The sequence below is a fragment of the Oncorhynchus gorbuscha genome, linkage group LG11 (assembly GCF_021184085.1).
Source record: "Oncorhynchus gorbuscha isolate QuinsamMale2020 ecotype Even-year linkage group LG11, OgorEven_v1.0, whole genome shotgun sequence".
NCBI lineage: Eukaryota > Metazoa > Chordata > Actinopteri > Salmoniformes > Salmonidae > Oncorhynchus > Oncorhynchus gorbuscha.
Genome location: NC_060183.1, coordinates 5,053,972 through 5,067,227, shown reverse-complemented (window position 1 = coordinate 5,067,227; position 13,256 = coordinate 5,053,972). Strand labels below are relative to the sequence as shown.

The following is a 13,256-nucleotide window of genomic DNA, read 5'->3' as shown; positions in this document are numbered from 1 at the left end:
AGCCTAGAAGGCTGGCGACACAATTCATTTAGTCTAATGTAGCATAATAGCTTCAATGTATCATGTATCATTTGTATTATATTCACTTTTAAAGTCAATATGATCAGTTAATGCAATAACATCGAGCACATATGCAGATGCCGGGCTACAGAGTGTCCAGTGGGTTGACTGTGGCTTGCATGTTATCCGCGCCATGCTGAGTTGCATTGCCACCGTGCCTCCCGTGTCACCGGCGCTGAAAGGATAGAAAGGGTTAAATTAAGAAACGGGGGGAGGGGGGGGGGGAGCTTGACAGCAAACCAGAAGAGGGGCGTATACAAACACTTTCGCCTACAGGAGAGTCCTTGCGAGAGAAAAACAGCGTGTATACAGTGTGGACAGGCTCTCGTTTGGTTTACACTTTTTGGACACGGTGGGAGCTGAGGGACGCACTTGACGCTTGGATCGGAAGGCTACTGGTTTTACACTGCGGAGAATAGCCAGCAGCATGTCTGGATTCGCGACTGGATGGATAACGGTTGTGCTTGAAAGGGAGAACTCCTCCAACTAGTAGTTTTTTCTTCTTCCGGGAGATCCACTTTTTGGGTGGTGTGATGGTGTGCCAAAGGTGTACCACACCAACGCGTTAATCTCCATCTGCAAATTCAACATGACGCTTTTGGATAGGTGATAGCCCAGATAATGGGCGGGAGGGAGAATGTGTTCAAAATAGCAAAACCAAGGAGTCCTGCGGACCACAGATGAGAGAGAAGAGAGCAAGACGGTTTGATTGTAAGGCGAGGAAAAGGTTTAATTCTGGTTTTAAAAAAAGGTGGAGAACGTGGCGCCGGAAACACCGGGCTGCAACTCTCTTGATAGAAGACTCTACCTGGGGTGCAACACGCGATAAGACTACATGTTTTTTTTGTAACACATAGAATACACGTTGGGCGCAGCAAACAAACACATAATTCCGTAGTTATTTCATTACTTTATTCATGGGCAGTTTTACACAGTCGCCCTGACAGCATTTTGGAGAAATAACTTTGGAGATCCACTCCGACATAGAAGAAGCATATCATCCCCGGGGATACCAAAGGAAACCTGAACCTCGCTGAATGGACCTTTTTTTTAACTTTGATCGTTTTTACACATTGAATCTGAACCCACTTTTTGTTCCACTTGAAGACCGCTCTCCACCGACGCTGATCTGATGTTAATGAACATGAACATAACCACGTGGTCACAAACTTGACATTTTGACCGATTTGTTTTTCTTGATTCCTCTATTCTCCTTCCCCCCACCCCTTTCCCCTTAAAATTGTAATTCTGAATCCAGAAGTGGCTCCGAAGTGGTGTTGCGGCTCCTCGCCCGCAGCGGATCCGGAGCTGGGAGTGTCTGCAGCGGGAGGAGCTGGCGGAGGACCCCCTGCATCACCGCAGGGACCAAAGACCGGTCAGGTGAAAAGGATGGTTCGATTGGCGGCAGAACTCTTGTTGCTTTTAGGACTTCTACTTCTTACCTTACATATCACCGTGTTACGGAGCAGCCCGTTGCACCAAGGGAATTTGACTTTGAGCCAGGATCAGCTGGATACGCTGCTCGCAGAGGTGAGTGCTATTTATTCATCTGTGTCATTCTATCAGAACCTGTAGTATATATTGATGGGGCTCTTTCGGCTATTGAGTTTGGGGTTAGAGCTTAAAATGGGGAATAAACCTCTAATGACTACCCTGTAAAGGGGTCATGACTACACTGTAAAGGGGTAATGACTACATTGTAAAGGGGTAATCACTATGCTGTAAAGGGGTAATGACTATGCTGTAAAGGGGTAATGACTTCACTGTAAAGGGGTAATGACTATGTTGTAAAGGGGTAATGACTACACTGTAAAGGGGTAATGACTACACTGTAAAGGGGTAATGACTACGTTGTAAAGGGGTAGTGACTACGTTGTAAAGGGGTAGTGACTTCACTGTAAAGGGGTAATGACTTCACTGTAAAGGGGTAATGACTACGTTGTAAAGGGGTAATGACTTCGTTGTAAAGGGGTAATGACTACACTGTAGAGGGTTAATGACTACCCTGTAAAGGGGTCATGACTACCCTGTAAATGGGTAATGACTACGTTGTAAAGGGGTAATGACTACCCTGTAAAGGGGTAATGACTACCCTGTAAAGGGGTAATGACTACACTGTACAGGGGTAATGACTACACTGTAAAGGGGCAATGGCCGCGTCGTCCGGGTTTGGCCTGGGTAGGCCGTCGTCCGGGTTTGGCCTGGGTAGGCCGTCGTCCGGGTTTGGCCTGGGTAGGCCGTCGTCCGGGTTTGGCCTGGGTAGGCCGTCGTCCGGGTTTGGCCTGGGTAGGCCGTCGTCCGGGTTTGGCCTGGGTAGGCCGTCGTCCGGGTTTGGCCGGGGTAGGCCGTCGTCCGGGTTTGGCCGGGGTAGGCCGTCGTCCGGGTTTGGCCGGGGTAGGCCGTCGTCCGGGTTTGGCCGGGGTAGGCCGTCGTCCGGGTTTGGCCTGGGTAGGCCGTCGTCCGGGTTTGGCCGGGGTAGGCCGTCATTGTAAATAAGAATTTATTCTTAATTAACTGACTTTCCTAGTTAAATAAAGATTATTTAAATAAATAAATCAAAATATTATAATTCAGTTAAAACTGTGAAAGATAACCCTCAATGTAGATATAAATTGCACAAAAATGACACATTTGTGGTTTTTTTATGGTATTGTTTTGTCTTTATTCAACCCAATGGGGGTTATGAGTCAACTCGCGCATCACTATTAATAAAAAAATCAAATAAAAACTGCATAGAACCGTTTAAAGGGATACTTTGGGATTTTGGCAGTGCCTTCAGAAACGATTGACTTATTACACATTTTGTTGTGTTATACCCTGAAATCTAAAAGGATGACATATGTTTTGTTGTTGCTGTACCCATTTACACACAATACCCCATTATGACAAAGTTAAAACATGTGTTTAGATATTTTTAGCAAATGTATTTAAAATGAAATACAGAAATATCTAATTTACATAAGTATTCTCACCCCTGAGTCAATACTTTGTAGAATCACCTTTGGCAGTGATTACAGCTGTGAGTCTTTCTGGGTAATTTTGAAATTCTTAAAGTTCTGCCAAGTTGGTTGTTGATAATTTCTAGACAGCCATTTGCAGCTCTTACCAAGTAGATTTATGTCAAAACTGTACCTCTGCCTCTCAGAAACATTCACTGTCTTCTTGGTAAGCCCTTCTGTTAGCCCTTCAGTTAGAGCCGTTCAGTTAGAGCCCTTCAAATCAAAACAAATCAAATCAAGTTAGAGCCCTTCAGTTAGAGCCCTTCTGTTGGAGCCCTTCAGTTAGAGCCCTTCAGTTGGAGCCCTTCAGTTGGTGCCCTTCAGTTGGAGCCCTTCGGTTGGAGCCCTTCGGTTAGAGCCCTTCAGTTGGAGCCCTTCGGTTTGAGCCCTTCAGTTGGAGCCCTTCAGTTGGAGCCCTTCGGTTAGAGCCCTTCAGTTAGAGCCCTTCAGTTAGAGCCCTTCAGTTAGAGCCCTTCAGTTGGAGCCCTTCAGTTGGAGCCCTTCAGTTAGAGCCCTTCAGTTAGAGCCCTTCAGTTGGAGCCCTTCAGTTGGAGCCCTTCAGTTGGAGCCCTTCAGTTGGAGCCCTTCAGTTAGAGCCCTTCAGTTGGAGCCCTTCGGTTAGAGCTGTTCAGTTAGAGTGCTCTCTCTCCCACACTTCCACCACACTGCTGTTGCTTTAATTTTAATCCACCACCATGCAGTTTTACAGCCAAAAGAAACCATATTTTTTGTCTCCCCCATTTTACTCATATTTTCTCCCCTCTTGATGCCTGAAAATGTGTCTGTTTGTTCAGGCATCCACCTGTTGCATTGGTGAGGTTTTAACCAGGGCAGTACCTTAGTATTTATTGGTACCTTTTATTTAACTAGGCAAGTGAGTTAAGAACAAATTCTTATTTACAATGACAGTGTATTAACTGCCTTGTTCAGGGGCAGAACAACAGATTAACCACTAACTGCCTTGTTCAGGGGCAGAACAGGCTACAGATTAACCACTAGACTACCTCTAACCACTAGGCTTTCCCTACACTCTAACCACTAGGCTACCTACCGTCCCTACACTCTAACCACTAGGCTACCTGCCGTCCCTACACTCTAACCACTAGGCTACCTGCCGTCCCTACACTCTAACCACTAGGCTTCCTGCCGTCCCTACACTCTAACCACTAGGCTACCTGCCCCCCCTACACTCTAACCACTAGGCTACCCTGCCGTCCCTACACTCTAACCACTAGTCTAACCACTAGGCTTCCTGCCGTCCCTACACTCTAACCACTAGGCTTCCTGCCGACCCTACACTCTAACCACTAGTCTACCTGCCGTCCCTACACTCTAACCACTAGGTTACCTGCCGTCCCTACACTCTAACCACTAGGCTTCCTGGCTACCTAACCACTAGGTCCCTACACTCTAACCACTAGGCTACCTGCCGTCCCTACACCTAACCACAGGCTTCCTGCCGTCCCTACACTCTAACCACTAGGCTACCTGCCGTCCCTACACTCTAACCACTAGTCTACTGCCGTCCCTACACTCTAACCACTAGGGCCGACCCTACACTCTAACCACTAGTCTACCTGCCGTCCCTACACTCTAACCACTAGGTTACCTCTAACTCTAACCACTAGGCTACCTGTCCCTACACTCTAACCACTAGGCTACCCCGTCCCTACACTCTAACCACTAGGCTACCTGCCGTCCCTACACTCTAACCACTAGGCTACCTGCCGTACACTCTAACCACTAGGCTACTCTAACTCTAACCACTAGGCTACCTGCCGTCCCTACACTCTAACCACTAGGCTACCTGCCGTCCCTACACTCTAACCACTAGGCTACCAACCGTCCCTATTCTCTAACCACTAGGCTACCTGCCGTCCCTACACTCTAACCACTAGGCTACCTGCCGTCCCTACACTCTAACCACTAGGCTACCAACCGTCCCTATTCTCTAACCACTAGGCTACCTACCGTCCCTACACTCTAACCACTAGGCTACCTGCCGTCCCTACACTCTAACCACTAGACTACTTGCTGCCAGTAGGACTCACCACCACCAGAATCACTTGAACTGACATCAATTCTAATTTTAAAATCAGTCAAAATCAGTTGGAATTATGTGGTTTTAGCAGAACATCTAAAAGATCCACAGTAGAGGACAGGACATAGGGTTAGACATTTGTATTAGCCAGTAGTGCACTATACATGGAATAGGATGCTATTTGGGACACAGCCCAGAATCCAACCTCGGGGTTAAGAGGGGTCTAGAATCAACAGGGCGGTTCTGAGGGATGCTGTTACATTAAGCAGTCCCCCCCCCCTCCTCTCTCTCTCCCTCCCTCAGCTCTGTTTGATGTATTTATAGCGTACCACTGAAATACCCTTGTCACTCTGCCCTGCTGCACAACAACCATGATAAATGAGGATTCGTGCCAGACGTGGGTTCAATACTACTTGAAATCATTTCAAATACTTCAGCTGTGCTTAATTGACCTGACCTGTTGCAATGGATTCAATAGTCCCCCCCAAAAACCCCACCCACCGGGGCGGCACTTCAAAAGATTTCAAATAATGTTTCAATCCAGGACTGATTTATGCGTTGGTGGGTTAGGGCTAAGAAAGGCGTTCTTCCTAAAGGGACACATTTCTGTGTGAAAGTAAGTGAGAAGAATTAACGGTGTGCGATATGGAGATGAACAGAACATCACACGTGGGTCATCAGGGAATGCTGTTTTTTACATTTTTAATCCTGAGACGTGGCTTACAGACAATAAAGTCGACCCTGCTATTCAACCAGATGGCTTCTCCAGATCGAACGGTTAGATCGAACGGTGGCTTCTGGCAAGCGTCGTTTCTCCATAGATCAGTCCTGGTGGATTGAATTTGAAAACATTACGAGTTCCTGTTCACCCGACCTGGACTTTCTGATGCTAAAACTCCACTATATGCCGAGGGAATTTAACGTGTGTTATTATCACAGCTGTGTACATACCGCCACAAGCAAACACCAAGGCAGCACTCAGCGAACTGTAAAAGCTCATTATCCAGCAAGAATCCTCTCACCCAGAAGCAGTCTTTATTGTCACGGGTGACTTTAACCAAGCCTGTCTAAAACCAATATTTCCCAAAATATCACCAACCATGTATCCTCCCCCACAGGAGGATCCAGTGTGCTTTACCATGTACACACAAACATCCATGATGCAAAGCCATACCCCACCCCCAATTCGGCCAATTAGATCACGTCTCTCTGTTCCTACACCTCGCCTACAAGCAGAAACTCTAGAGGGAGCCACCAACACAGAGAATAGTGAGGCGCTGGACAGAGGAGGCAGACTCCATGCTGCAGGACTGTTTAGAGAATAGTGATTAAAATATGTTCAAAGATGAATCCACCCAGGACTCATCCATCAACATTGAGGAATATACATCGTCAGTCAGGCTTCATTAGGAAATGTGTTGATGCTGTTGTACCCACAATAACAATCCGGACCCAACCAAAAACCCTGGATGAACGGAGATATCCAGACAATGCTGAGAGCCCGTACTGCAGCATTCAATGTCAACAGAACAAACCCTGATGACTTGGTGGCGCGCAAAGCATACAAGGCAAGCAGGTACGAGCTCTGCGAATCCATTAAGGATGCAAAAAGACAATACAGACTCAAACTTCAATTGAAGTTCGACAACTCCGGCTCGCAGCACGTGGCAAGGACTACCGACTATCACAGACTACAGATGCAAATCCAGGATGCAAATCCAGCTGTGCGTTGCACACAGAAGCCTCCCTCCCAGATGAAATTAACACATTCTATGCTCGCTTCAAGGCCGACAATACCAAGTCATCCAGGAGGACTCTTGTTGTTCCGGACGACCAGGTGCTGTCACTCTCCGAGGCTGATCCAATTTTCCTACTGCTGCAACAGATCCACGGAAGATGCCATTTCCATCGCTATTCACACGGCCGTAACACATCAGGACAAGAGGAACACCTATGTGAGAATGCAGTTCATTATTCAACACTATCTTTCCCTTCCAAAGTTGACACCAAGTTCAGATCCACATCGACGGGACTACAGTAAAGAGAGTCAGTAGTTTTAAGTTCCTCGTTGTCCGCATCACAGAGGATTTGACACGGACCAACAACACCACCACTCTGGTCAAGAGGGTGCAACGGCGCCTGTACTTCCTAAGGCGGTGAAGAAATGCTGGTTCCTCCAAATATTGGACTATAATTGTGCCTTCCTGTATTACACCGATGCTAAAATGTTTCTTCTCTAATGCTATTTACTTTATGTTCATATTCTTATCTTTTATTGTTTGTTATTGTTGTTGCACTGTCGAGAAGGAATCTGGAGGTAAGCATTTGGTTGGACGATGTGTACCATGTGCACCGTACATACGCCGAATACAACTGGAAACTTGGAGGAGCTTTGATGTCCATGAATGTTCTGCTGCTCATCTAGTTATTAAAAACATCCTGTGGTAAATAAATCACCAACACAATTAGATTCAGGTATAGCAGTCCGGTCTTTGTGATTTGATTGGCTAGCTGCACCATATTCTGCAGAGCCGCAGGAATAGGAAATATCCCAGGAATTTACAGAGTGTTTACAGTGTGTCACACTGCAGAATGTTGGAACAGCCTTGGAATAGTTTATGGCACAAGAGAAGCCAAGGGAAGCCATTCCAAGAGAGAAGAGGGCCACTTGGGCCAGTTAAAGTACAAATATCAACCCCAAATATCACTCCCAAATATCACCCCTAAATATCACCCCCCAAATATCACCCCTAAATATCACCCCTAAATATCACCCCTAAATATCACTCCCAAATATCACCCCTAAATATCACCCCTAAATATCACCCCTAAATATCACTCCCAAATATCACCCCTAAATATCACTCCCAAATATCACCACCAAATATCACCCCTAAATATCACTCCCAAATATCACCCCTAAATATCACTCCCAAATATCACCCCTAAATATCACTCCCAAATATCACCCCTAAATATCACCCCTAAATATCACCCCTAAATATCACCCCTAAATATCACCCCTAAATATCACTCCCAAATATCACCACCAAATATCACCCCTAAATATCACTCCCAAATATCACCCCTAAATATCACCTCCCAAATATCACCCCTAAATATCACTCCCAAATATCACCCCTAAATATCACTCCCAAATATCACTCCCAAATATCACCCCCAAATATCACCCCTAAATATAACTCCCAAATATCACTCCCAAATATCACTCCCAAATATCACTCCCAAATATCACCCCTAAATATCACTCCCAAATATCACTCCCAAATATCACTCCCAAATATCACCCTAAATATCACTCCTAAATATCACCCCTAAATATCACCTCTAACCTGTCAGGAGAGGATATAGAGTTGTGTCTGTTGTATGTTAAAGGACTGGTGTGGTACCAGGATATAGAGTTGTGTCTGGTGTGGTACCAGGATATATAGTTGTGTCTGTTGTGTGTTAAATGACTGTTGTGGTTTGGAACAGAAAAACCCTGACGTGAGACCAGATCTATTTGTGCTGTCCAGCTCCTGGGGTCATTTTCATAACAATTAAGATAGAAGTTGGGCCATGAACAGACCTGGGACACGGCTAGTGTCAAACTGGGTCAGCTGGTTTGGACTGGGTCAGCTGGTTTGGACTTGGTCAGCTGGTTTGGACTGGGTCAGCTGGTTTAGACTGGGGCAGCTGGTTTGGACTGGGTCAGCTGGTTTGGACTGGAGCAGCTGGGTTGGACTGGTTGAACCCCCAAATATCAGCCCTAACCTGGCTAGAGATGACACCTAACACTGTGCAACATTGATGTATGAACTCTACTGAACATAAAGGGCCAGTTTCCCGGACTCAGATTAAGCCGAGTCCTGGAACAAGAGGTACTTTTAATGTAGAATCTCCAATTAACATGCTTTTTTTTTTAGTTCAGGAGTAGGCTTAATCTGAGTCTGGAAAACCTGAACCACTATTTAAAATACTGTAGAAGATAGAAATTCGTGAAAACATTTTTTCACTCTGCCACACAGTGAGTTTAACATTGCACCAGTCCGCATACAACTTCGCTGCACAGCGAACCTGAGTTCTATTGTTAGAACAGAATGGGTTTTGTGTTCTGTGAAAGACTTTGCTCTGCTCTGGCAGTGATTCTCCTCCCTCCTGAATCCCCCCTTGCCTTGTCACGCACCAGGGGGTTATTTTCATGGGAAGGTGTCATATTTAAAGAGCCCATTCACTGAGACACAAATGGGACAGGATGTGCACCTGTAGAACGGCTGTAGAACGGAGAATAGACCTTTTTTAGACCCAGCGTTGGTGGACAGGAAGTGTGGTGGCAGGAGAACAATATCCTCGCCACCGACTCACAGGAAGTGTGGTGGCTGGAGAACAATATCCTCGCCACCGACTCACAGGAAGTGTGGTGGCTGGAGAACAATATCCTCGCCACCGACTCACAGGAAGTGTGGTGGCTGGAGAACAATATCCTCGCCACCGACTCACAGGAAGTGTGGTGGCTGGAGAACAATATCCTCGCCACCGACTCACAGGAAGTGTGGTGGCTGGAGAACAATATCCTCGCCACCGACTCACAGGAAGTGTGGTGGCAGGAGAACAATGAGACTTCCACCGAGGAACAATAACACATTAAAATCTTATTTAGGCAAATACAACCTATTCACGTTGTTTGAGTTGACCTTGGAATCGGGGTATGCATTTCTTCCCCGGTTGATCTCCACAACACCGTAATAGTCAAGTGGTTTACAATCTGCAAATGCGATGTCCTCCTTCTCCTTGTGTTAAAGATGCACTATGCAGAAAGCGCTCCTCCATTTCCTGGTTGCTAAAATTTTTATCGAATAGTTTGCCTAATTTCAGTTTATGTGACAAAACAAGTAACTATAGTGTAGAGAATCATTGTACCATCTAAACCGCTGTAAAATACATTGTCCATTACCGAAAATATTGAAGCTGGTGTACACAACCAAAAGTACAAGATTCAAAAACAAAATTTATGAACGGGAAGCACAGAAATAGCACACACAGAACAGATCTACCGCCTCTCAGACTTGCTTTCAATGAGGATGACAGATCTATAACTCACATTTCTATGTGAATTTGGGGGTCAGGTCGTCCATAAAGTTACATATTGTAGCTTTAATTGATTTAAAGTCAAATATTTTAAAACAAAATATACAGTTTACCAAGTTTGAGAGATGAGACGATAAGAAAACACACGGGGGGAGCAGCTGGTTGAGCAGCAGCATCTGGGCCCAGTGTACCCTGCCTTCATTTCCTGTCCCTTTCCCCAGGGGGGGGGACTGCCCCCTGAGTGGTTACCCATTGGAAAACATCCTCCTCTTCAACCTTCCCCTCTCCTCCTCTCCCTCCTCATCCCCTTTTCTGCTCCTCGTCTTCTCCTCTTTCTCCTCCTCCTTCCCCTCTCCTCCTCCTCTCCCTCCTCACCCCCTTTTCTGCTCCTCGTCTTCTCCTCTTCTCTTCCTCCTCATCTACTCGTCTTCTCTGCCTCCTCTTCCTCCTCCTAATCTCCTGGTCTTCTCTGCCTCCTCTTCCTCCTCCTAATCTCCTGGCAAAGTGAAAAAGGAGGAAGCAGGAAAAGGGGGGTAAAAATAGGACCTCTGTGTGCGGAGTTTCATTCATGGGTTTTCAGGGTGTGAGGAGAGGGGAGGGGAACAGAATCCCGGGAGGCCCCGGATTACCTGAGAAATTGTTTTGATCTTCAAATGAAAACACTTCCTTGGTGGCGAGGAAAGGGGGAAGATCTAGCATGAATAACGGGTCTTAAAGGCTCTATAACACTGGACTTAGGTCCACACTGGGATAACTGGATTGGCCCAAAGGTAGGCTGCATGATATCTGTAGGAGACTGTGTCCTGTTTCTCCAGATATCTGTAGGAGACTGTGTCCTGTTTCTCCAGATATCTGTAGGAGACTGTTCCCTGTTTCTCCAGATATCTGTAGGAGACTGTGTCCTGTTTCTCCAGATATCTGTAGGAGACTGTTCCCTGTTTCTCCAGATATCTGTAGGAGACTGTGTCCTGTTTCTCCAGATATCTGTAGGAGACTGTGTCCTGTTTCTCCAGATATCTGTAGGAGACTGTGTCCTGTTTCTCCAGATATCTGTAGGAGACTGTTCCCTGTTTCTCCAGATATCTGTAGGAGACTGTGTCCTGTTTCTCCAGATATCTGTAGGAGACTGTTCCCTGTTTCTCCAGATATCTGTAGGAGACTGTGTCCTGTTTCTCCAGATATCTGTAGGAGACTGTGTCCTGTTTCTCCAGATATCTGTAGGAGACTGTTCCCTGTTTCTCCAGATATCTGTAGGAGACTGTTCCCTGTTTCTCCAGATATCTGTAGGAGACTGTGTCCTGTTTCTCCAGATATCTGTAGGAGACTGTGTCCTGTTTCTCCAGATATCTGTAGGAGACTGTTCCCTGTTTCTCCAGATATCTGTAGGAGACTGTGTCCTGTTTCTCCAGATATCTGTAGGAGACTGTTCCCTGTTTCTCCAGATATCTGTAGGAGACTGTGTCCTGTTTCTCCAGATATCTGTAGGAGACTGTGTCCTGTTTCTCCAGATATCTGTAGGAGACTGTTCCCTGTTTCTCCAGATATCTGTAGGAGACTGTTCCCTGTTTCTCCAGATATCTGTAGGAGACTGTGTCCTGTTTCTCCAGATATCTGTAGGAGACTGTGTCCTGTTTCTCCAGATATCTGTAGGAGACTGTGTCCTGTTTCTCCAGATATCTGTAGGAGACTGTTCCCTGTTTCTCCAGATATCTGTAGGAGACTGTGTCCTGTTTCTCCAGATATCTGTAGGAGACTGTTCCCTGTTTCTCCAGATATCTGTAGGAGACTGTGTCCTGTTTCTCCAGATATCTGTAGGAGACTGTTCCCTGTTTCTCCAGATATCTGTAGGAGACTGTTTCCTGTTTCTCCAGATATCTGTAGGATGAAATGAGTGTGCCTGTCCAGAAGAGCCCTTCTTTACTCTCCCAGGAGTTCAATTACAAACAGGGACTTCTGAGGGCCAAGAAGAGAAGGTTATCACATCTGATCTTAGACCACCCTGAAACAACCACAGAGGTTCCTGTGATGTTCATATGGAGGGCTGGACAGTGGCTGGGGGCCAGGGCTGTGTGTGTGTGTATCCTGCCGTGCTGAAATGAGCCCTTACCATGTCCTGTTTAGCTCCCAGCCAATCGTGGTCTTAAAGGCTCTTTGTGGTGGCAGTTGTGCGTCGTTCTTCTCATATTCTAAATGTTTCAATAGCCACACTTCCATCTTTTGCATTTTTAACGACTTTGTTTGTACGTTCTGGTGATCAAAATGATGACATTCTGTGTTTTGATTGAGATAGAGGAGCTTTGGTTAGAGTTCATGTCCTTCCTTTGATTATAGGGAAGGTCTGGGGTCTGGCCCCCCACTTGTCTTGTCTGAAAGCTCTTTATTAAACTACAAGGAGAAGTATCACCTGTGTAATCACGTGTAGCGCAACAAGAAATACACAGAGATCCTCCTGTAGGGGTAAGGTTGTCCAGTATGTCTAGTGTCACTGTGAGGACCAGAGTGTGATGCCCTTCTCTCGCTCTATGCCTGGTGGTGTACCCGCATGTAGTTTACATTTGTAATGCATCCAGAGTCTGAGCAACTTCCTTTAGGGCCCCTACAGAGCCCATTTTGTCCCAGAGTTCTGAGCAGCTTCCTTTAGGGCCCCTACAGAGCCCATTTTGTCCCAGAGTTCACAGCAGCTTCCTTTAGAGCCCCTACAGAGCCCATTTTGTCCCAGAGTCAGCTGGTTTGGACTGGGTCAGTTGGTTTGGACTGGGTCAGCTGGTTTGGACTGGGTCAGCTGGTTTGGACTGGGGCAGCTGGTTTAGACTGGGGCAGCTGGTTTACATTACATTACATTTAAGTCATTTAGCAGACGCTCTTATCCAGAGAGACTTAGAAATTGGTGCATTCACCTTATGACATCCAGTGGAACAGTCACTTTACAATAGTGCATCTAAATCTTAAAGGGGGGTGAGAGGGAATACTTATCCTATCCTAGGTATTCCTTAAAGAGGTGGGGTTTCAGGTGTCTCCGGAAGGTGGTGATTGACTCCGCTGTCCTGGCGTCGTGAGGGAGTTTGTTC

At 46.2% G+C, this 13,256-nt stretch overlaps 1 protein-coding gene across 1 annotated transcript in view; it reads left to right on the top strand.

The window, feature by feature from the left end:
- The first annotated feature begins 339 nt into the window (after nt 1-339).
- Nucleotides 340-13,256, top strand: part of LOC124047518 (isthmin-1-like) — a 34,660-nt gene continuing 21,743 nt past the window's right edge. The window contains exon 1 of the mRNA XM_046367819.1: nt 340-1,590. Within this exon, the coding sequence (XP_046223775.1) occupies nt 1,450-1,590 (141 nt within the window). The 5' untranslated portion in view covers nt 340-1,449. The remainder of the gene's footprint in view (nt 1,591-13,256) is intronic.